At 34.2% G+C, this 26,121-nt stretch overlaps 1 protein-coding gene across 4 annotated transcripts in view; it reads left to right on the forward strand.

Annotated features, from left to right (window-relative positions):
* Window positions 1–326: 326 nt before the first annotated feature.
* The window catches only part of LOC129002180 (solute carrier family 12 member 1-like), an 83,819-nt gene continuing 58,024 nt past the window's right edge, over window positions 327–26,121 (forward strand). For 3 of the 4 annotated variants that reach the window (XM_054429791.1, XM_054429793.1, XM_054429794.1), the window contains exons 1-2: window positions 327–696; window positions 24,966–24,986. In XM_054429791.1, the coding sequence (XP_054285766.1) occupies window positions 406–696; window positions 24,966–24,986 (312 nt within the window). In that variant the 5' untranslated portion in view covers window positions 327–405. The remainder of the gene's footprint in view (window positions 697–24,965; window positions 24,987–26,121) is intronic. The other variant, XM_054429792.1, reaches the window with a different exon arrangement.

The raw sequence follows: 26,121 nt of genomic DNA on the forward strand, positions 1-26,121 counted from the left end.
GTTAATTATGCATGAATACGTACCACTATTAGTGTAGTATAAATAGTCAATTGTTTAATGGAACATGATGGTCTTTTTGCACAAGAGGAACCTGTATGTATGTATGTATGTATGCATGTCGTTATGCATGATGGTTTTTATATGATTACCGCTCTTTTATATGTGGTACAATAATTTGTACCTGGGAAATATAATGCTATGAAGGAAGCTTGTTGGTAACACTGCGTTGCTGTTTGCAAACGAACCCCGATTCCGCCAACATCCAGCGCTCCTAGCGACTAAATTCTAAATCGTTTACTTTGCTAGTTTGTCAGTTGCGCGAGGTGGTGTAGCTGTCTGCTGTGGCGAGTGTATTTGATCAAATTCGACTTGCAATTTTATTTGTGACAAAGACAAAGTGTAACTATGGCTACTCGCGACAGTGGTGGTGAAAAAAGTCGTGGATTGGAGATGAAAGATCGTCATCCTAGGTTTCAAGTCAACCGGGTATCGACTGTAGACGATGCCGACGAAGAAGAGCTCGCCGAATTGTACGATGAGGAGGACGATTCTCCTGGCTCATATGTTAAAAGTTTCCGGCATTTCACAAGGGAAGCGCTCCCCCGTATGGATAATTACAGGAATATTATGTCCATACAAGCTGCTTACAGACCCACGCTGGATGAGCTCCATCAAGGGATGACTCTCCACGGAAAGGTATGTAAATTTTATACTGTATGTTTGGCGTTAGGTTTTAGGTTAGATCTCATAGAATTGAGGGGTACAGTTTCTTAACTGGGCTACGCTAATATCGATTGAAACTATCGATTCGATTAGTAAACCTTCATGCGTTTTTTTCACCATCACCAAGTTTGGTTGGTTAAAGGTTAAAAGCTTCCGAAACTGGTTGAAGAGAATAATTGCAATACCCTGGATACAATCCAAAACATCCCCGAAGTTCAACCAACATTCTAGCTCTTGATAGAAGTTGTTTACAAAAACTAAGGTTAACTTAAGTTAAAACTGCTGAAGAGAGTTAAATCCTAAGTTACCTATTTCACCAGAATGTGTAGCCTAGCCTAACTTGGTTGTTTGCCTTTGCAGTCTTGTTTTTTATTTCAACCACAACTCGCAAGCCTCAGTAGCACTAACAGTTAATTTACCTCCACCCAATCAGCATGTCATTTTGGGTAGGTAACGGTATTCGTCTACATTGGCTCCAAATGAATTCTTAAGAAAAAAAAATATTTCTCATTAAGTACTTAGCCAGTTTTGAACTCTTTTTTTTCTGCACTTTTGGGGCGTAAGTTAATCGTGAAAAACTCTGAAATCTTTTTAGTCTAAAATTCTTTTTCCCTCGTTTTCATGTTTTTTTTATTATTTAGACCTAGTTTAAACACAGATTTCCTTAGGCATTTTTCAGAATTGTTTAACTTAGGCTACTTTGAAAATAAGGGTTTAAAGTAAACTAAAATCGCACAGTGCCGAAAATGGCCGGTTATTCTCGGCGCTTTTCGTGATTTTCAGGGTGAAATAGGTGGTTACCCTAAAAGTGCCAGAGGGAAAATGTTCAAATAGGCTAAGCCAAATAAGGTGATGGGAGCAAATTTTTTATTCGTTTGGAAACATCAAAGTAAAGAAATGCCTATTTTGAACTGCCGTTCCCAAATTTGTCGATATAATTTACTTTTAGACCTAACATAGATGGTTAAAACATCGATTTAAGTGAGGACTTTTATTGGAATTAAAACAATTTAGGCTAATCGGCTTGATTTACAGTTAGAAAGAACTGCATAGCTTAGAAACAGCTAAGTTTAGTGTCTCTATCCAATAACTAGTCTTTGTAACAATGTTAGCTTTAATGCTGTCAACAGTTATGTTATAAATTTGTAATTTGAGTCACTAATTAAATTAATTTAAATAGCCTATTATTTAAAGAGTTTAGTACTATTAGGTGTAACTTACTTGTTAAACCTTTGATATAAAATTTAGCATCTAAATTGGATTAGGCCAAGTTATTTTTATGCAGTTTCCAGTCCCAGTTAATTTGTAATAACTTAGGGGGGTTTGTTTGCACTTGCCAACGTAAAACAACCTGATGCTTTTAATTGACCTGACATGTATCCAACCATTGACTATATAACACTACAGTGTTATATAGTCAATGATCCAACTCACTTCGTACTGTGTTTACCTATTTTAAAACTGTAAAATAATTTGTTTTGCCTACATAAGAGATAAAAATACAATACTGTGATTGAAGTTTAAAATAACTCACAGCTCCCTTTGATCTGATCGATGTAGCTATTCTGATCAGTAGGTTTAGGTCACAATGTGATTATTTATTCATAGAAAAGGAACTTACTGATGTCTAGGTCAAGGCAATTGGTTGTGTATAATGTGACCCTCGTGATAAAATGCATTAAGTTAACACCAGATAGCATGCAGAGGTGAATGATTGCCTATTCAGTCGTACATTAGTAAGCTTAACCTAAGGGAGTATGTTTTATCTATGGCTTAACTTATAACTTGACGTTAATCAAGATGAATTTCCAAATAAAAAAGTAAAAGAAGAAAAAAACTTAAGAGTGGATGTCGCATATAGGCTACGTTAAAAAGGTAAATTAGTAAGTTGGCTACTTTATTATAGTGTATCCACGCTAGTGGATTTATTACGTTTTATTAATTAAACTTGTGGGCAAGAGACGGCTTCGTCTGTATTTATTATTCCGTGATAAAACCAACGATCACGAAATAATTCTTTAATATTTGAACAAAATGCAAAAAGACCGTACCTAAGATAATCTCCGTTGCATTCACCATGAAATGTTTGTGCGACTGGATTGTACGAACACTGAGGGGATTTGTATGAAGATCGCACGTGATTTAGACATGTTTGAGATAACTCGCAAATATTGACGGGTCATAGATAAAGATAACGCAACAAATATAAAGATTTGTACTATTAACATTTATTACTATAGATAAGAGGATAAGTTGAGGATTATTGAATATTGACGTGGTTCTTCGTGTGTAGTATCGTAGACCTAGAGAAACAGAGCTCTCTCCGTACGTTTTGTTAATAAAGTGATAAAATAATGTTATCTTTATTCAGTAACTATTGCCTTTCTTTTAAATAATATTAAGTTGGGTTATCCGAGTCATCGTTAGGTTTAAGCGCAGTTATTATTGAATCATAACAACTTTGAACAACAGTGTTAATTGAGACCACCGACGTAAAGAACTCCGAGACGAGATGTCGGTGATAATTGTTTGAAGTAAAAGCTAGAAAAAATATCTAAAGAATACCACTAACATGGAAAACAGATTTAATTTCCCTTAAAAACTACAACACAAAACTATAGTAAACATTGTGGCCCGAGGACATTGGAAGCGATTATGTCGGACCTGTAGTAGGTCCAGTTGTAGTTCATGGCCAAGCTAACTGATGTTTACAAACAACTCCCACGCGAGTCACTAAACGATGCAGTGATAACACTTGTAGACCAGTTAACGAGGCCTACTGTGTGATATATATAACACAATGTGACAAATTGTGCGACGCCTTCCGTCAAAATCACTTTACAAGGCTTTATATGGACTAACCTACTAGCTTTGACTATTCCAATAGTCAATGCTACTAGTCCGACTCTCTCCGATCCGATTAGTTCCTATTCAACACCTTCCGACGGTTATTTCTATGTATTCGAAACTTCGAGTGGTGATTGGTTCTTAAATTGTGGACCAACTATTATAGAATAAGATTATGCGAACAAAGAACCAAAGGATGGACAAATAATGACTTTTACTACTACAGCAGCAAAGGCCTGAAACATCTAAATTCTCGTTGGTTACTGACGGATGCCGTCGGACCAATGGGTTAAAAGTGTTGATGGCGTCGGTCCCAGACGGAGATAGTGGGGTTCCTGCTAAATAGTGCCAGTTTACCAATGTTTGTTGTTATCGAGTAGTTGGAATGGGTTCCGTTCTAACAGTTTCAACTCTGACGAAGTACGCTGGAAATGTGATTAACTTAGCGAATAGCTTATTGCCATACCCATGGGCGGCTCCTCTATTGTCAATAGTGCGACTGATAAGGTTATCGGAGGTGCGGTCTGTCAGGCTTAGCAATACGCAATAAGCTGACTATTGTCTGTGATGTTGAAAATAGGATATTGATATTGTGCGAAACTGTGCTTGATTATACCTTTGACAAAAGTCAATGATTATACATAACCATATTGTACAGAATGAGTTACAGTACTAGGTATCATGTCACTATAAAAAAATTAATAATTCATCTCGATGTACCATTACGGGAAAAATATTGCCTAATTGAAGATAGCAGTTAAAAATTACGCGTAGACTTTTTCGTTTACTTGAATAGACCAGGAGGCAAATACTTGAAATCCTCCAGCAATTTTGAACAGAATTTGTCAATTTTCGATTGTTAGATGGAAATGTTTAAAACCCTATTTTTTATGAGGTTAGGCTATATCTATATCAATTAATTTGAAAATGAACTGATGGTGTCTTGGCCTCCGGGAACATCAAACCGAAAAAGAAAATCTGTCTTGGTTCCAGATCTGACCATGAGACCTTATAGAGAAATTCGCAAAAAGAGTGTTTAATGACGAATGTTGTTCAATCTGTTATAATGGCCTGAGTTTAATCTCTTTGTCCGATACAAACGTAGCACAATCCATCACTGGCCACAAGTCAATACGTCACCATTATTTGCTGACCGCAAATACATCACCTTCACCGCTTAGCTCCTACTAACTACTTTATTTTATTCGTATTCTAACAATGTATTTTTGTTCTTGAAAAAAAAGAGGTTTGTCTTGGTCATCCAAAAGGGTTTGAAATGAATTCCTAGTGTTTATTGTGAGATATCCTGGAATAATTTCAATCAAGAAAGGACAAAATTTTTAAGATATAGGAAATATAAAGCGTTTGACCAAACGTTTTTGTACTTGTTATTACCTACGTCTCTTTGAAAATACCTAAACGTAAGTAGATATAATAGGACAAAGATACCCCACTTTCGGCGTTTTAGAGGCACTTTTAGGGCACTTTTTATAGGGGAAAAATGAGAAAAATGAGTGGCTCATTTTTTTGGCCACTTTTTTAAAGACCCAGCTCTCGACCTATACACCCCTATATCAATTTTCTACTTTTTTAATACTGAAAAACACGTCTGGAATATGGCTCATTTTTTTGGCCACTTTTTTAAAGACCAGCTATATTTAGATCTCGTCCAATACAAACCCATACAAATGTTCAAACTCCATTAAAATTTTAAATCCACATTCATTCACAAGTATATTCTCAAAATCATGTGAGGTTTGCGCGCGAACTCGGGCACGCTTATGGCTATGCGTAAACTATGCCTGACTCAAATGAATGACTGTGAGTGTAACCTAATGACCCCAATCAAAATCAATTGTCAACATTCTCTGCCTGTCTGGCGCCAGACTGTCTGGGGCAGGTTTAGACAATTACCAAATATGTTTGATTGATTGACCTCAATTATTCAATTGTTCAATTTCAGTTTGTTTAATTTCCATTGTTAAGTTCTAAATTAATTTAGACAATTTTGTGGTATATAAGGGGGGCATTCTACGGAATCATCACTAACTCTTCCACCTGGATCTTCTTGTTTTGGTAAGTCTTTGACATCTAAGCTAGACTATTGTAATATGTTGTCGCGTGTCGGGTCATGGGATCAATTGGTGACGTAATTGGTGCTTGTAGTCATACTCTGTATTTCTTTTAACTTAGGAGTGTAGCTAATTTCCCGAGTCCATTTTTAAAAACTTAGCTGAATTGAGTCACTAAGGAACATGTAAAAAATGTATATAAGTCTATTTTTAAACACTTAGAGTATTTTGAACAGTCACCAAGGAACTTAAAATGTATATAAATCTATTTTTAAACACTTAGAGTATTTTGAACAGTCACTAAGGAACTTAAAATGTATATAAGTCTATTTTAAAAAACTTAGCCAAATTCACTCATGAGGGGGACTTTGAGTCTAAAGTTTGCACAAGTTATTATTTAAAAACTTAGCCAAATTCACTCATGAGGGGGACTTTGAGTCAAAAGTTTGCACAAGTTATTATTTAAAAACTTAGCCAAACTTCACGCACTGGGGGACTTTGAGTCAAAAGTGTGTACAAGTTATTATTTAAAAACTTAGCCGAATTATACTCACTATATAATTTTGTCGAGTTCCTTTTAACATAGGTAACATAGTCTTCTCTATAACTAACACTCACTCTGTATATATGTAGACTCAGCAATCTGAATTGCTAAAAAGTATTTTTATTTAAGATTTTGGATTTAGTTTTGATTTAAAAAATTACAATTGCCAAATTTTATTGTATGAAATTGTTTTGAATATTAAAATTTAAAATTCTGATTTAAATTATTATTTCCCATTAATTGAAATTGTCTAAAATGTAATTTCCACCATATAGAAGATGCTAACTTTGTTTTTTAGTTACATGTCAACTGTGTGCTGCTTCTCTATCCAAAAAAGTAACTTATTTTGTTATTACTATTTTTAAGTGAGTCAAAAATATATACAAGTTATTATTTAAAAACTTAGCCAAACTTCATGCACCGGGGGACTTTGAGTTAAAAGTGTGTACAAGTTATTATTTAAAAACTTAGCCAAATTCACTCACGGGGGGACTTTGAGTCAAAAGTGTGCACAAGTTATTATTTAAAAACTTAGCCAAATTCCATGCACCGGGGGACTTTGAGTCAAAAGTGTGCACAAGTTATTATTTAAAAACTTAGCCAAATTCACTCACGGGGGGACTTTGAGTCAAAAGTGTGCATAAGTTATCATTTAAAAACTTAGCCAAATTCATGCACCGGGGGGCTTTGAGTCAAAAGTGTGCACAAGTTATTATTTAAAAACTTAGCCAAATTCACTCACGGGGGGACTTTGAGTCAAAAGTGTGCACAAGTTATCATTTAAAAACTTAGCCAAATTCATGCACCAGGGGACTTTGAGTCAAAAGTGTGTACAAGTTATTATTTAAAAACTTAGCCGAACTATACTCACTATATAATTTTGTCAAGTCCCTTTTAACATAGGCAACACTCACTCTGTATATATGTAGACTCAGCATTCTGCTAAAAAGAGTTTTTATTTAAGATTTAGGATTTTGTTTTGATTTAGAAAATTTCAATTGCCAAATCCTATTGTATGAAATTGTTTTGAATATTAAAATATAAAATTCTGATTCAAATTATTATTTCTCATTAATTGAATTGTCAAAATGTAATTTCTACTATATAGAAGATGCCAACCTAGTTTTTTAGTTACATATATAAAAATGAAGACTACATGTCAACATTGTTTCGCATCGCTCTCCAAAAAAAGCAACCTTATTCGCCACTACAATTTAAAACATCAAATGAAGGTATGTAAACTGTGTGATTTAATCTGTGATAATAATGTGGCTCTAAAATCTCATATATTACAAAGTCACAAGACTTGTAATTTCTGTAAAAGAAATGTTGTTGGCCATTTTAAAAGACACGTAAATTCTTGTAACAAATGTCCATATACAATGATTAAATTTGTTGGTGAATCGATTAAAACTGAACTTAAAAGTACTCTTCAGTCTTGTCCTCTACCGATAAAATGGACTTTAGTAAGGAGAATCAAATTTATAAAATATACAATAGATCAAAATGGAAAATTAGTTAATGAGAAAGAATGTATTGCAGATTTCAGAAGCCTTACTATCCTAACCATTGAGAAGAGAGATTTAAAGCCTCAAATTGAAAATGCTCTTTTAAAGATTGACGCTTCCACGCACAAATATCAAGCCGAAGGCAGCGGATGGATTTATGACCATACTAAATATTGGCAGTTGCACGTTTACAAGTATAAGCCTCTAACTCCAAAGTCATATATCCCCACACCAAAAAGTATTCAATCAAAACATGCTGTTTTAAATATAAAAAATTCAGATAATAAATGCTTCCTTTGGTCAATTTTAGCAGCTTTACATCCAAGGAATGCTAAACATGCTGAAAGGGTATCGAAATATGCACCCTATGAAAATCAGTTAAATATGACAAACATAAAGTATCCTGTTAAAATATCTGATATAGATAAATTTGAAAGACAAAATAATATAAGTGTTAATGTATTTGGAGTTGAAGACCGAAAATTTATATATCCATTAGGAAGAACCAAACTAAATAGTAATACTCATATAGATCTATTATTATTACAACAAGGTCGTAAATCACATTACTGTTTAATTCGTGATTTTGATAGGTTAATGCTACGGTCTACAAAACAAGACCACAAGAAGCATTTTTGCAAGTTTTGTTTACAACATTTTTACACTAAAGATAAATTAGAACGTCATATAACATATTGTAAGAACTTTGATGCACAAAGAGTGGAAATGTCTAAACAAAATACATTACAATTTAAAAATTATAAATATCAACTTAAAGCCCCATTTGTAATTTATGCAGATTTTGAATGTTTTATAAACTCTAACAACCATACTCCATCTGGATTTGCATTTGTCGTAGTAAAAGATTCTAAGATTATTTCTGAAGAGTTATATAGTGGTGCAAATGTTATGGATGTGTTTTTTGAAAGATTATTTGAGACTTATGATTTTATTAAAAGTCAAATGGCGATATATATTCCTCTTGTAATGACTCCTGAGCAAGAGGCATCTTTCCAAAACTCAACACATTGTCATATTTGCGAAAAGCCTCTATATTTTGATAGGGTACGAGAACATTGTCATTTAAATGGCCAATACCGTGGAGCTGCCCATAATGATTGTAATTTAAACTATAAAGTAACAAAGAAAATACCAGTATTCTTCCATAACTTGAAAAATTATGATGGACATTTAATAATGCAACACTTGGGAAAATATAATCGTAAATTAAATTGCATAGCCAAGGATATGGAAAAGTACCTTTCATTCTCAGTTGATGATTTAGTATTTTTGGATTCCTATAATTTTCTGTCCCTTCCATTATACAAATTAGCTTCCAATTTAAATACATTTAGATTCATAGACAATCCACTACTACAACGTAAAGGTGTATTTCCCTATGAATACATGACAGGACCAGATAAGTTTGCAGAGTCTCTACCTCCAATTGAAAATTTTTACAGTACTTTAACTAAAGAACATATCTCTCCCATCGAATATGAACATGCAAAACATGTCTGGACCCATTTTAATATAAACAATTTACAAGAATATCATGATTTATATCTTAAAACAGACGTATTGCTACTGGCTGATGTGTTTGAGACATTTAGAGACCTGTGTTTAAAGGATTACAAACTTGACCCCGTACATATGTATTCACTTCCAGGACTAACATGGGAAGCCTGTCTTAGAATGACTGGTATAAAATTACAATTATTTCAAGATATTGACATGCATTTGTTCATAGAAAGTGCAATCAGAGGAGGAGTCAGTATGATTTCCACACGTTACGCTAAAGCCAATAATAAATATATGGGTGAACATTATGATCCCAATCAAGAGAGTGTGTATTTAATATATTTAGATTGTAACTCGCTATACTCCACAGCTATGTGTGAGACACTACCCGTGGATGGATTTCGTTGGACTAATGAGGTAGACTACAAATACAATCAAAATGATGAGTTTGGATACATTTTAGAAGTTGATTTAAAATATGATAAAAGCTTACATGATTTACATAACGACTATCCATTAGCACCAGAGAAAATGAATGGCAAATTAATACCTAATTTAAATGACAAAACTAAATATATTTTACATTATAAAGCATTACACAAATATGAAGAATTTGGTTTGGTTGTTACAAAATACCACAGAATTTTAAAATTTAGACAGTCTAAATGGCTTGCGCCCTATATTAATTTTAATATTGAAAAACGCAAATGTGCTAAAAATGATTTCGAAAAAGACTTTTACAAATTGTTAAATAATAGTCTCTTTGGTCGAACAATTATGAATCAACGCAAGTTTCGTGATATATATCTCAAGGATGAGTCACTATTAACAAAATATGTCACTAATCCAAGGTTTGATTGTAGCAAAAAGTTTGATAACAATTTACATGCTATACATTTGAATAAATTAGTTGTAAAGTTTAATAAACCAATATACTTGGGAATGACCATTTTAGATATTAGTAAAGTAATAATGTACGATTTCCACTATAATTATATGTCAAAATTTAAGAACAAAAGATTTCTTATGACAGATACAGATTCTTTAATGTATTCTATAGTTACAGAGGACTTTTACAAGGAAATAGAATGTGACTTGCACTATTTTGATACCTCTGGATATAGTAAAGACCATTTCTTATACTCTGATAAAAATAAAAAAGTCACTGGAAGGTTTAAAGACGAATTAGATGGTCATATTATGTATGAATATTGTGGTTTAAGACCAAAGTTATATTCTTATATTCCTCTAAAATGGTTATATGAAGAAGACAAGCAAGCTTTAGAGGTGAAGAAAGCTAAAGGAGCTGATGGTGCTACAGTTAAACATCTCCTTAGACATCAACATTATTTAAACTGTCTTGCAACTGGTCAAGACTACTATGAGAATGTGACAAGAATTAAATCTACAAATCATCACCTTCAAACCTTGACCATGAATAAGAAAGTACTATCCTTTGACGATGACAAGAGGTTTATTCTAGAAGATGGCATCAACACCCTTGCTCTTGGTCATTATAAAATTGATCAAACATAAATCTATATTTGCCATTATTCTTTAACCTTTCTTTGTCTATTACGAAAAAGCCATATTTAGTTTTATCCCAACATTGATGACAGAGATTTCTAAATTGGTTAAATGAAAAGTCATTACCAACATGATTGTTATATACATGTTTTAAATTTAAATCATCTTGTTTAAATAATATTAGGAAATTTACATTATCACGTAAATGTTTATGTACTTTGCTGTAAGATTGACACAAGTAAAAACAGTTAATATTTTTATGTCGACCCATTGAAAAAAATTGTGTAATATTTTGACTATTTATGTCATCAAATACAACAACTGACTGTGATTTTACATCATTTGGCGTGATTTCACAGTCAGTAAACGTGTGTAATTTCACTTCGTCACACAAACTAAATATTTCAATTATTTTTTTATATTTTTCTTGTTCTAAAGATTTAGATATTAAATATAAGTTTGTAAATTTTAATCCTTCCTTTTTCACAATTAAATTGTAAATTACAACCGTCTTCCCACTTCCACTTGGACCACAAATAACACATCGAATATTGGTAGGAAATAGACCCAACTTCTTTGGTATATTTTCCTTAGTATGTACTATTTTAAATTTATGTTTTTGTTGAATAAAAGACATTTTTTATATAATAAAAATGGTGAAAAATAATAAGAAAACATGTAAAAAGGGCAAAGGTTTATTCTTAAAGCCTTACAGGGGTCGAGGGTTATTGAATACTCTTATAAATAATCTTCCATTTCCACTTCACATACCATCATATCGGTACTGTGAACCTGGAACGAATATACGTCAAAATTTAGCCAAAAATGTACCTCCAAAAAATAAGCTAGACTCTTATTGTAAAGAGCATGACATATTCTACATGAATAATCCCGATACCGCTGCTCGGAACAAAGCAGACATGAGATTAGCAGACTTAGCTTGGACTAGAGTAACGGCAAATGACGCAAATCTTGCTGAAAGAGCTGCAGCTTATGCGGTGACAAATTTGATGAAGGCAAAAGCAAAAATGGGAATGGGATTAAAATTTTATAAAAAAGATGGACAACTACCAGCTGTTAGAGGCCGCAAAAGACGTGCCTCACTTCCGGGGGGTGTACCTAAAAAACGAGCTAAAAAATCTAACACCAAAAGTAAAAGAGTGCGGAATAGTTAATTTAGACAGTTCATCTGGCACACATTGGACAGCATATCGTAAAAATAAAGATATTGTAATTTATTTTGACCCATTTGGAATCCAACCTCCAAAAGAAGTAATTAAATATTTTGAGGGACATAAAATATTCTATACAACCGATCAAATACAAGATTTAAATAGTTCTATTTGTGGAATTTTATGTTTATCATTCATAAAAAATTTTTGTTTATAAAAATGGATTCATTTACTATAACATTTTCGGGTACAGAGCCAGAGCTAAAGTCAGTGTTCTTTCCTCCCATAGAATTAAATGATGATTATGTAATTGGATTAGTAGATTTTCAAAGTTATAATTCTATATTTAATGTAAAAAAACCACTTAATACTTTAACATATTACAAAGTAGAGAAAAAAACATTACCAAAGGGAGAGATCTTAGTTGATGATTTAAACCAGTTATTAGATGGTAAACTTAAAGTTATAATACATAAGAATGGAGAAGCATTAATTAATACTAAAGTCAAACTTTTATTCAAAGGGCTTATTCCAAAATTAAATCAACTTAAAGGCAACAAATTAACCATTGAAGAAGGTGATGATGTTTTCTATTATGACCACAAAGCTCCAGTTACAATAGAAATTTCTGAAGGAACATATGAGGTGGTTGAGCTTGCAAAGGAAATTCAAAAGCAAATCCCAGACTTTTTCCTTACAGCTAATAATAAAACTATGAAAGCGACATTACTTTCTAGCCACGTGTTTGATTTTACAAAACCATGTTTAGGGTCTGTTTTATTGGGATTTAAAGGTGTTTCTACTCCTGGTGTTCAGTTTGAATCTACAAATAAAATAAACATTAATAATGTAAATGTGATTAGAGTAAAATGTAATATTGCAAACGGGTCCTATTTAAACGGAAACAAATCACACACCATACATAGCTTTTATCCAGAAGCTCCTCCTGGCTACAAAATTATTGAAGTTCCAAGAAATATTATATATTTTCCTGTAAATAAGAGAAGTTTAGATGTTGTCAGTATTACATTTGCCGATCAGCATGACAAGGCAATTGACTTTAATGGAGAAGAAACTACAAATACTTGTCATATAAAAAAGATATGAGAATTTATAAGAATTTATCTCTAAGTGTACAAAATGCTAGGTTCCTACGATCAATAGGACTAAAGTTAAAATTTTCTATTAATAAAAATGGAAGATTTTCTAGACGTTACAGGGAAATCCCAATTCGACGATAGTGTGGTTAAAATTACAAATCACTCCTATGTTCCCCACAACACTTTGGCAATAAATAATTCCGATGAAATTCGAATATGTATTAATAATCAAGATTTGCTAACTCTCCCGTGTAGGAGTTATCTGTATATTAAGGGAGAAATTGAAAATCATGATAAAGGTCATTTTATAAATAATGCATTTGCATTCTTATTTGATGAAATTAGATATGAAGTCGCAGGTAAAGAAATAGACATTGTAAGAAACCCAGGAATTTCTAGTCTTATGAAAATATTGAGCTCTTACAATAAAACTACTAAATTGTCAAATGTGGCATTTGATTCTGACACGAATTTAAAAGAGTTCCATAAAAGTGGCAAGTTTAGTACTTGTTTGCCATTAGAACTGTTAATGGGTGTATTTGAGGATTTTAATAAGGTATTAGTAAATGTCAAACAAGAATTGGTGTTAAAAAGATCCAAAAATGATTTGAATTGTATATTAACAACCACTAGTGCTCCAGCCAGTGGTACTGCTGATATGATTCCTAAAATTACACTTAACTCAATTCAATGGGTGATGCCACATGTAATACCATCAGATGGGGAGAAGTTACAATTACAAAAGATGTTACTGCAAAATAAAAATTTGCAAATTGCATTTAGAAGCTTAGAGTTGCATGAACTTCCATCATATCCCAATACTACAAGACATACATGGTCAGTAAAGACATCTTCAAGTTTGGAGAAGCCTAGGTATATTATATTTGGTTTCCAAACAGCTAGGGATAATAGTGCACGAAAAAGAACTGATGAATTTGATCACTGTAAGTTAAAAAATCTCAAAGTATTTCTAAACTCTGAATATTATCCTTATAGTGATTTAAATCTCGACTTTGAAAATGGAGATGTCTCTAAAGCTTATGAGATGTTTATGAGGTTTAGAGAGACTTACTATAATACTATCCCAGATCCTATGATTAGTAGGGCTGAGTTTATGAAGAAATATCCACTAATTGTAATAGACTGTTCTAGACAGAACGAAACAGTGAAGGAAGGAATTGTTGATATTAAATTAGAGATTGAAACTGCAGAAAATGTGCCAGCAAATACATCTGCATATTGTTTGATAATACATGATAAAGTGTTTGAGTACAATCCTTTGTCAAATGAGATAAATAAAATGTAAATAAAAGATGAAAAACATTCAACAAGAATTGGTTGACTCTGCAAATCAAATACGAGAGAAATATAGAGCTTTAAAACGTGGCAAGTTTCTAGAGGCTGAAGAGAGGTTCCAAACATTCCAACCTTTAATAGAGCCATTACAAGAATTAAAAAAAATCGCCAAAACAGAGAGGCCTCGAATGGAGATTCTCCCAATGACTCCATCTAGAATACCAATAATACCAAGATTACAACCATTACAACAATCTACTCCACAGAAATTAGATTTTGGTCTTTTAGCATCAGACTATTTAGGAAATTACCTCAGTAAAAGTAGTATGACAGACACTACATATGGTATTAGACGAGAAGCAAATAAATTTTTTATTGGAAATAAGGAAGTTGATATTGCCAATGATGATGTTACAATTGCAAATAAAACCTACAAGGGGACAAAAGGTTTGTGGCAATTGTTAACTTTAAAAGAACCTGAGGATTATACTCCGGCTGATTTGCAAAATTATAAAGAAATTTTGGAAGCTACAAATGGACATTTAAAGAGTTACAAAGATGGTGCACCAATTTCAAGTAATAGACATACTAAATATCTTAATATAATTAAACCTCTTTTTAAATCTGTTGGTGAAGGTTTGAGACAAGTGACTGGTAAGAAAATAGACTATATTTATTGGGATGATCCTAATGAGCTTGTAGATAGGTTAAGACTTCTTTGGCTAAGTCGCCAAGCCGGTAACTCAGGAGTGGATAATGAAATAGATTCCATTATTGAGGAATTGAGAGAAAGTGGAATTATTTATTAAATAAAAATATGTTTATAGATAAATTTTATCGTTTATATAATCCATATAATAAGCCTGCAGAACCCAGGGCTAGTAGTGAACCTACTTTAAATTTACAAGACGATAGTTGGAATGGTTTAAACCGTAAACTTGGTAATGTTAAAGATGGGGAGTTTGTAGATGATGTATCAACTTTGGGACAGACATTAACTAGAAAAGGTGATGTCTTCTTACAAGGTAAAACTAAATATGAGTTTTTAGAATCCAAGAATAAAAATTGGAATGCTAAAAAACGGAAAATTACTAATGTGGAAAAGGGTGAAAGTTTAGATGATGTGCCCACTTTACAACAGACTTTAATACGAACAGCTGGTGGTACATTTGTACAAGACAATAATAATTATGAATTTTTAGAATCAGAGAATGGTATTTGGAATGCTAAGAAACGGAAAATTACTAATGTGGAAAAGGGTGAAAGTTTAGATGATGTGCCCACTTTACAACAGACTTTAATACGAAAAGAAGATGGTAAATTTGTACAAGACAATAATAATTATGAATTTTTAGAATCAGAGAATGGTGTTTGGAATGCGAAGAAACAGAAAATTAGTAATTTGATGGAAGGTACAGATAGTAAAGATGCTGTGAATGTTTCACAAGTTCCAAAAATGGAAGCAGGCTATTGGAGTTTTAATAGTAAAAGGTTAGTACGTGTTAAACCTGCCATTGATGACACTGACTGTGTTATAAAAGAACAGACTATAACTTTTGATAAAAAAGAAAAATGTTGGGATGCCAAAAAACAATTCATAAGAAATCTACCAGAGGGGGAACATTTGGATGATATTTGTCTAATGTCACAATCTATGCATTATGATGGATCAAAATTTGTATATGGAGAAAAAAAATTTAATTTGATGGAATATAATCCTGATTTATTAGTTGCTGACCCCACATCTTTGAGTGGATTTAAGTATATAGATAATAGACCATATATACCAGAAAACTATGTATTTAAAAGAATGGAAGATAATCTATTGATTGGGGCTAATGGTGATGTATTTAGAGTTACAGGAAAGGATGATGTTATAAAAAATGAATGAAATTGCATACGAACTTCATAAACCTGCAAGAAAGAATTTCATTAGAAGGTCTTTCAAAGTATTAGGTATAAATGAAACCGTACAAATAGATTTAATTGATATGCAAAACTATGCTAGAGAAAATTCTGGCAATAAATATATTTTAACTTTAATAGATACATTTTCTAAAAAAGCTTATGCTGCTCCACTAAAGAATAAGACAGGGTTAGTGGTTACAGAAGCCATTAAAACCATTCTACCAAAGGGGGTTAAAAACATTCAATCTGACAATGGAAAAGAATTTTTTAATCAATATTTTAGCAAACTAATGAAAAAATTAAATATTAATCACTATCACACATTTTCTACAACTAAGGCTGCAATTGTGGAGAGGTTTCAGAGAACTTTAAAGAATTGGTTATATAGGGAATTTAGTGCTCAGGGGAGTTATAAATGGTTGGATTTACTTCCAAAGTTAATTCGAAAATATAATAATAAAGTGCATAGATCTATAGGAATGAAGCCTAACCAAGTAAATGTTAAGAATAGTAAATATGTACATGAGAGGTTGACTTCTAAAGTAGAGCAAGTTAAAAAGCCAAGATATAAGGTAGGTGATAGCGTAAGGATTTCCAAGTATAAACATGTTTTTAGTAAAGGTTATACTCCAAATTGGACAGGGGAACTATTTACAATAGCAGAAGTTAAGAATACAAAGCCTGTGACTTATATCTTGAAAGATGAAAATGGCAATATAATCAGGGGAGGCTTCTATACAGAGGAGTTGTTAAAGACCAAGTATAAGGACATGTATTTGGTAGAGAAGATAATTAGGAAAAAAGGTGATTCGTTGTATGTCAAATGGCTTGGGTTCCCAAGTAGCCAGAACTCATGGATTTCCACTAAGGATGTCCAAGGGAGCACGTCATAAGCCGGGAGCATGCCCGAGTTCACGCACAAACCTCACATGATTTTGAAAATATACATGGGAATGGATGTGGATTTGAAATTTTAATAGAGTTTGAACATTTATATAGGCTTGTATTGGACGAGATCCAGGTCTTTTAAAAAAGTGGCCAAAAAATGAGCCATATTCCAGACGTGATTTTTAGTATTAACAAAAGTAGAAAATTTATATAGGGGTGTATAGGTCAAGAGCTGGATCTTTAAAAAAGTGGCCAAAAAAAGCTCTTCCATTTTTTTCTCATTTTTCCCCTATAAAAAGTGCCCTAAAAGTGCCTCTAAAACGCCGAAAGTGGGGTCATATTGTCCTATTATATCTACTAACGTATAGGCCTGAACTCGTTTTACGTTGCGGAAAATTGTTGAATCAATGGCTGGAAGAATAATTAGTTAGGCTTGCTTGGTTTTAATTAAGACGGAAAGATGAGGACGACCAAAGTGCAAGTAAGAGTTTGACAGTAGCTGAGGTCACAATCAATGGAGCAGAAACATCTGTAATATAACACTTGTAGCTCTGATACAGTTGTTGAGGACTGGACACAAACTGTAGATGAAGTGAAGTAGGAGTGTCGTATGTACAGTTCAGTGTATGTCAGATGACTTACGACCAAAGTGCAGGTAGAGTTTGACAGTAGATGAGGTCACAATCCGTGGAGCAGAAACATCTGTAATATAACACTTGTAGCTCTGATACAGTTGTTGAGGACTGGACACAAACTGTAGATGAAGTGAAGTAGGAGTGTCGTATGTACAGTTCAGTGTATGTCAGATGACTTACGACCAAAGTGCAGGTAGAGTTTGACAGTAGATGAGGTCACAATCCGTGGAGCAGAAACATCTGTAATATAACACTTGAAGCTCCGATACAGTTGTTGAGGACTAGACACAAACTGTAGATGAAGTGAAGTATGAGTGTCGTATGTACAGTTTAGTGTATAGATGACGACGACCTAAGTGCAAGTAAGAGTTTGACAGTAGCTGAGGTCACAATCAATGGAGCAGAAACATCTGTAATATAACACTTGTAGCTGGACACAAACTGTAGATGAAGTGAAGTAGGGGTGTCGTATGTACAGTTCAGTGTATGTCAGATGACTTACGACCAAAGTGCAGGTAGAGTTTGACAATAGCTGAGGTCACAATCCGTGGAGCTGAAATATCTATAATATAACACTTGCATCTCCGATACAGTTGTTGAGGACTGGACACAAACTGTTTGGAGTGAAGTAGGAGTGTCGTATATACAGTTTAGTGTATGTAAGATGACTTATGACCAAAGTGCAAGTAAGAGTTTGACAGTAGCTGAGGTCACAATCCGTGGAGCTGAAATATCTATAATATAACACTTGTAGCTCCGATACAGTTGTTGAGGACTGGACACAAACTGTAGACGAAGTGAAGTGGGAGTGTCGTATATACAGTATAGTGTATATAAGATGACTTACGACCAAAGTGCAAGTAGAGTTTGACAGTAGCTGAGGTCACAATCCGTGGAGCAGAAACATCTGTAATATAACACTTGTAGCTCCGATACAGTTTTTGAGGACTGGACACAAACTGTAGATGAAGTGAAGTGGGAGTGTCGTATGTCCAGTTAATGTACATGTATGATGACTTACGACTCAATTATTCAAGTAGAGCTGTGGAGTAGTGGAATCCACAATTCTTGGTCTAAGTCCAGAACATATGTGGTAAATAAGATAACCCTCGTAACACGTATACACCTACTAAAAAGCAGAAATCGCCTGACTTCTTGTGTACAGGGTGTGAAAGTGCGGTGTTGTGATACCTGAGCAGTGAGGTGATGATATGAAGCCACGAGCCAGGATGGCTGATCAGGCGTGTGATTTAATTATGTCAGAATCGTGAACAAAGCTGTGTCCAACGAGCCGATACTGGTGCCTTGAAACTGGAACTTAATAAACAGCCAACAGCCACAGTGGAATAGTCGAGACACCGATAGTCTGTGTAACACATTGTATTGTGTTGGTGATATGCATAATCAGCTTACAGGCGTGTGTTGGTGTCGAATATCTCGCGCTAGTTTGAACAGTTTGTTATTTTTGTCCTACTGTCCATTGCGATAGTTAAATGATTCCATTTTACGTTCATTTTAATTCTTCTCGTTTGTCCTAGACACTAATATGATTCACGAGTTTGTCAAAATTTACTAGCTTTCTTTCATAAGGTAGGCTATACTGTAGTTTCCACAGTGTTGATTCAATGCAATGACACGTTCACGTTCGTGAATATGCAAATCAAAGTTGATGATCAGGAGCCAATATACAGAGTATTAACTATATAAACAGGCCGTGTAGGATAGAGCACTCGACATTATTGTGTTTGTAGTCAGCGTGTGTAGGGGTGGTTTATATTGCATCACACCACTCACCGCTCTGGCGTGGGTAGAGGGAAGCTAACTGAGTTTGACACTACCACTCGGTTTAATAGAGAATTTCGCAGAAATAACTGACAAAGACCGTCAAAATGAAATTACCCTTGTTCCCTGATGATTATTGCGAATTCCGTTACGAATTATGAGTTTTGACTCTTCGGAATCAGGACCGATCCTGCAGGTGATAAACTACACAAGATTAGTACACAAAATGAGAACCGTGCCGAGAAATGTAATGGGAATAAATTTTATTTCCCATTGTATAAACTCAGAGTACATTCATCATAATCCTTGAGAAATGTACTAAACTGCACACTTTATCAAGTTGTGTGGCCAAATAAATACCAATCATATAGTAAATGCATTTTTTTAGCCTGTCATCAAATGAAAAACATTGTCTCCTTCCCCTGCAACATCGGGGGCGATACATTTGGTTTTAGAGTACATTATAAATACAATTGTTATTGGCCTAGCTATATATATATATATATATATATATATATATATATATATATATATATATATAAAGAATACAGTTAGAGTCTTTTTTATCGAAACTTTGCTGTATTCCATTTTTAATACAAGGAGGCTCATTTGAAAACTTCTTGACGCCACCAAGTTAAGTTCTAACAAAACAGCTCGGGCTGGCTAAGGAGTACTGTACAGCACTTAAGTCTGAAAATTGGCAATTGTCTGGGGCAGTATCCTTGATGGTTTGTGCCAAAATGGTTTAGCCGGGAGTCGTCGTGGGGCTGACTGGGGGGAGGCGGGTGATGGCATCGATTTTGGAAATCAGCCAGCTACCAACTGTTTACCTTCTGGCAGTAGGTTAAATCGTTAAACGCCAACGATCTATTCCGTGGTTTGGCACTTGGCAGACTGTAATTACAATATATTTTGTTTGGTTTTGGCACATCAAGCTTTGCAATATTGAACTGTGTGCAATTTAACAATAACAAGATTCCATATTCGTTACTCTCTAACTCAGTCATGAGAAACATTTTACACGAGGATGAAGGCTGTTAAAATTGCGATGCGATCGATAACAATTATTTTTTTTAATATGCTCAAATAAAAATCTGCACAAGAGCTAGTAAGTACTGTATACATATTTATTTGCATTATTGTACTTCCCTTCTTTGATAAGCATTATAATTTGACGATTCAGCTAGTTTGTTATCTACACCAGCTGTTGTGGTTACGTAAGTTTTGCGGTTTTTGCGTATCCACCTGTGGAAGTTTCCACGCGAGACAGCATAATGCCCAGTCAAGTGTCACGTGCTGTGATAGCACGGAGCACGGACAGCATAAGCATTGCGTGACGACCTCAGTCAGCATACAGTACAACTGGACAAATTGTCAACATCGGGAAATTCCCCTGAAATTGAAAGTTGTACCTTGGGATTGAGATTAAATTACTCGAAAATGTTTTAGGATGGGTGATTAAGGTAAAATTAGGGTCTAGGTCTAACAAATCCTTATCGAACATTACATTCTAGCATTTCTATCATTTTCCCATCTTCAAAATGGCCACAATACGTTTCCTTTTACTATTTAGTTCGGATTTACTCATAGTACAGTAGCCACTCATGTAGAATACAGGGGTGCAAGATTGTATTATTGGATACTGAAGTAGACGTCCCATCTATATGGACCAGCTTTAGCCAATTTTTGAAAAGAACGTAGTTGTGTGAGCCAGTCACAGAATGCGCTAGTGACTAAAACTCTATTTTCTACCTTATTTTTTGTTGCTAGTCAAGTTGATGGACCATAACAGTTGCTATAGCTCACAATAAGTAAATCCATTAGTTTTAATTGGAAAAAAAGATTGTGTATTTAACAAAATCAGTAATTTAGATCAGCACAATCTGTCGGTGGCTCACATCAACTACGACGATTTTGGTAAAAAAGCTGGCTACAAATTTAACATGGGGAGGGAATGTCTAAGGGTGTACATAATATTGAATCAATAACATACGGTTTGCAGCATATAAATGCGTTTGTTGTTTGCTAGCTAGAGCCATAGATAAAAGGAGTAGACAATCAAATGTCTATTCCTTTAAAGAGCATAGCATCCTCAACTTGCTCCCCTGATCATTGATCAAGCGTATGTCGACTCAAAGACTGTTCTGCCAGATCAACTATTTACTGTCATCCCACTAAATATAAAAATATCACATTTACTCACACGCTATAACACAACTCGCACGGCTCATATCCTGAAAAATATTTATCCTTATCGTTTAGTAAACTATTCTCTATAAAATTATATTTTCTGATAGTTCAATAAATACATCATATCAAGCAGTTTAGAACAGGAACACGGCTATTTATTTGAATGCGATTAATTAGGTTTCCCTGTTATTACAAACACAATGCTCGATTACGAGAAATACACAGTACACTGTGGCACAATGTAGACAGTGCCGTGAAGCGTGTACTGTACACTACAGTGTACTAGCCGTCAGTTGGCACGATCGATTGTACATGCCGCCTAATCAGTAGGCGTAGGGCGTTACCATTCTGTCATGTGCAATGCGCTTCCCTGGCAAAGTTTATGCCTTGTATTTCTATCTGCTAGTGTACTAACAAAATTGGATAACATATGTTTTTTTAATTTGTCAGATTATGTCCGTATTCATCTTCTGTATGACTCCCTATAGTGTGCGATGGGCTACGATTTATAGACAAGAATCATACTTTCCAAATACTTTAATCCTGAATAATTAAATGTACTCTTGACTATGTAGTCACTGACAGATAGTACTTTACGTACCATTGTCCTTTGTTTTACGCCACGTACCCTCTCCGGACAACGCATGTTGCATATGTGGGATTCTGATGTTACGTATTCTACGTCGTTATCCTGCCATTAGCTATAGAGCGGGTAGGTTCTTAGAGACCATCGTCGAATGGTTGAGAAATTACTGTAAAAACTAACGATTTAAGTGGAGAAATTTCTATGATCCAGGCAAGTTATCCTAGCCTTAGATGATTAAATCAATTTAAGGTTTTTTAGACTGTTGGACCTACAAGTCACAAGGTGTACTTCGGTACCGAATTTCCGAAACATGGTGTTCTATCATAGGTAAAAGCCGTTTGCGATTGGCGTGAACTAAACCCTAGCTTTCAATACAGACGTTCTAAGCTCTATCAACCCAACCAACTACGCCGTATAGTACTACAGTAGAACCTCGATAACAAGACTCCCAGGGGTTTATTAAATATGATATGTTTTCAAGGTTGACTTTCTTATCGAGGATTGCTAAAACATGTGATAAGGGGTAAAATAAATTCTTGAATTCTTGAAATAAATTTCTTATATTTGAAAATTATACTGTTATCAAGGGAGGCTTATCGAGATTTCACTGTTGCAACATTCCCATTTTCAATTAGGCCCTACGTATTTCACTAACTATTGACTGTAGGCTACAGTTTTAGTCAGACTCGGACAGTATACTTGTTATCATCAATTGTGTGCTGATTTCATACCAACGTTTTATATGATAGCCTTGTGGCTATGTTGACTCAACATAGGTTTATTTATAGTTGGTGCTGGATAAGTTAATATGAATTTCCCTATTTAGTTCCACTAATAACAGTTTTGCAAATGTTGTTTTAGGATTTTACTAATTTATATTTTTTCCAGGTGAGCGTTTGGCTGAAGAAGGTTTTCGTTGCGTAAGTCGTTTTGCCTTACAAATTTTGCAAATGAGGGTTGCATGCATGATCAATTTTTAGTCTTTGCTTGAAATTATACGAGAGATAAGTACTTTGTTATTATGTACGTAAACGTTAGGCCAATGATGTAAGTTTTTGAGTTTTTATGCTTTGATTACATCAGATAAATGTAAGTTACATCAGACTAAATTTTACAATACATTTTACCCTCGAAACTGCGTGCTTATTACATTTCAATAATAACGAATAATAATGAGAGACTTGGTATGGTATTTTTTTACAGTGGTAATCTTGTAGTTTTGTACATTTGATACACAAACATATTTTTGAAATAATAGCTTGAAATCTCTCCCTTAAATCCACGTCACTTCTCTGCTCACGAAATGTATTATGAAAGTAATTACATTAGTCAATGGATTAATTAATGAAGTTAAGCTGTTTGACTTTTATTAGCAAAAGTAGTAATCAAATCGATAAATCGCTTGTAGCTAACATAAGATTGTGATATTGTAGTTATCTTAGATAAGAAAGTTACATCGTGATCAGAACCACGATAAGATTGTGCAAATCCCGAGTGTCAGTTTAGAACAATTATGCTTATATTTATTCTGTGACTTCGTTGATTTATTGCCTTTTTACTGCACGCCTAACGATTCCACCGCATTTTTACTCTACATTACAGTATTCTCTTTAGTAAATTTAGCAGTTGGCCTTGTGTCCCTAGAAAATGTAATCAAACACCGTACCTAATTACTAGTGATTTTCATTATCTGTACAATAGTTATCTGGAGTGTTGCTGATCCTAGTTATCACAAGCTACACAAACTACCAAAATTTTCTGTTTTATTAATTTATCTCATACCATCCAGAATAGAGGAACCAACGTTTCCTTGATGGTATTTTGATATGTTCACGTAATGCTAAAATGTATTCTCACATGTAATTTGTGTGTAATTCTAAGGAATTTGAATTGCATCGTAAATCGCTACGATTCGATTTCGAGATTCGATACGACAGAGCTTGTCCGATGTCTTCGCATTCCCTCACATCCTATTCGCATTACAGCCAAATAGAGGAGCCGCGCCGGGGAATGCCCCGCTGATTGTACCGCCAAACATGTAGTAATGTCCTTCTTGAAGACTTTTATTTGCCAATGGAACCTCCTTCCAACTGGCCTCTGCCACTTGTAACCTACAATTCTATACTTTGCTTTGGAAAACTGTTATACCTCCGACTGGTATTTATATGCAGTAGTCTACGATGGAATTAACTACATATTTATTTTTTTGGTTAACAGTAAATTTCTATATCACTTTCTAGGTAAAGTAGTCATGGTGCAATGTGCATGTTTGATACCAATATATTGAGATGAAAAATGTTTTTGTACAATCTGATGCATTTGGATAAAATATTTAACCTAACATTGCACTTCGTGCTCGTGTAATTCCTGTGGTAACAGTAACTTACACACATATGTTTCTTTCGGTTTTTAAAACTCTATAAATTCACAAACATAACTTAAAGATTTAATCAACGTTTGCTCTAAACTTTGTCGTAACTAAAAAAATTAATAACTTTTCCATGTTGGTTTTCTTCATTCTGTGTTACTAAATAGCTTACTGTGAGGGGTGCCTTCTTGGCAGTGTTTTCTGGAGTTGTTTGCTGTGGTGGTGATCAATGTTGTTTCTCTTCTGTTTCTGGGGTCTCAGACAGAACATATATTTTAACATATATTTTGTGTTCTAGGCTCCCTACGGTTACAGTTATGTAAGTACTGAGTGTCGACCCCTCATACCATACGTTCCCCTCTTGGGTTGCCGATGCCACTCGTTAAAATGAAGAAAGATTAGACCATAAATTGCTATCGTGAATTGTGAAACACACAATTGTGAATCGTGTTGAATTGTGTATAGTGTCTAATTAGGCCTTTATTCACATGTGGGAACATTTTTTTTAATTTTTGTCAAAATTGTATTATTAGTGTCGAAATCAATAGAAACGGTTATATCTAATCCGTTACATGAGGAATGTGATTCTGGCCGTCTGATAGTTCTCACAATAGGCCTATACTTGTTTTCTGGCTTGAAATTGTCGACAGACTGTATTTGAATGTCGACGTTTCAGTTTTCCGTCTTCAGGGTGCAAATCCAGTAGTAAAGGTACTACGACAAATAAATTAACCAAAGGAATTAATCGTTTGAGAATTGCAACGTCTCTGACGTCCGAAATGTTGGCATTAAAATACACCCCAACGAGTTGTCAAGCCTAGAAGACGAGTACACAGTAAATCCACCCTTTTGATACGGTTTGGATGAACAAATATCAAAAGGTTTTCTCGGTGACAATTCTTTAATTCAAATTACTAAATTGCGATTACAGTTAGAAGGAGGAACGTATACGAATACAAGTGACTAGTAAAAATAGATCGAAATCAATCTTGTTTACCTGAACGTCTATGGGAATAGTCGAATTCACCTCATTTCACGCTTTACCATTATGGTAGGGAGGTGAATAGTTTACCATTGACACAGTACACCCCATGTGGTAGCGGCACCCTGGTGTTTACCCCCCCCCCCCCAACCCACCACTCAACCATGAGCCTGAGATTTGTTTGTCTTGTCGTACCCCCCCCCCTCCCCCATAACTGTTGCTTCTGTAAATCGAAACCAAATGTTTTCTGTGTGTTTTTATAACTTGAACGGATTTGCAGCTACGCTTTGAGAACCAATTGCTATAGCTGAGAACGTGTTCATTACTTTTACGTGTTTGTGAGTGCTGTATATGTATTTTTATTATGTACGGTTATTGTGTTGTGAGTTACATTTGCCATTATTTTCCAATATAAAATGTGCAAGTTTTAATTATTAGTTACAGTTGAATTCGAAAACTACTAATGTTTGAT

The sequence above is a fragment of the Macrosteles quadrilineatus genome, unplaced genomic scaffold (genome assembly GCF_028750875.1).
Source record: "Macrosteles quadrilineatus isolate MER2022 unplaced genomic scaffold, UCM_ALF_1.0 Scaffold_9__3_contigs__length_116548681, whole genome shotgun sequence".
NCBI lineage: Eukaryota > Metazoa > Arthropoda > Insecta > Hemiptera > Cicadellidae > Macrosteles > Macrosteles quadrilineatus.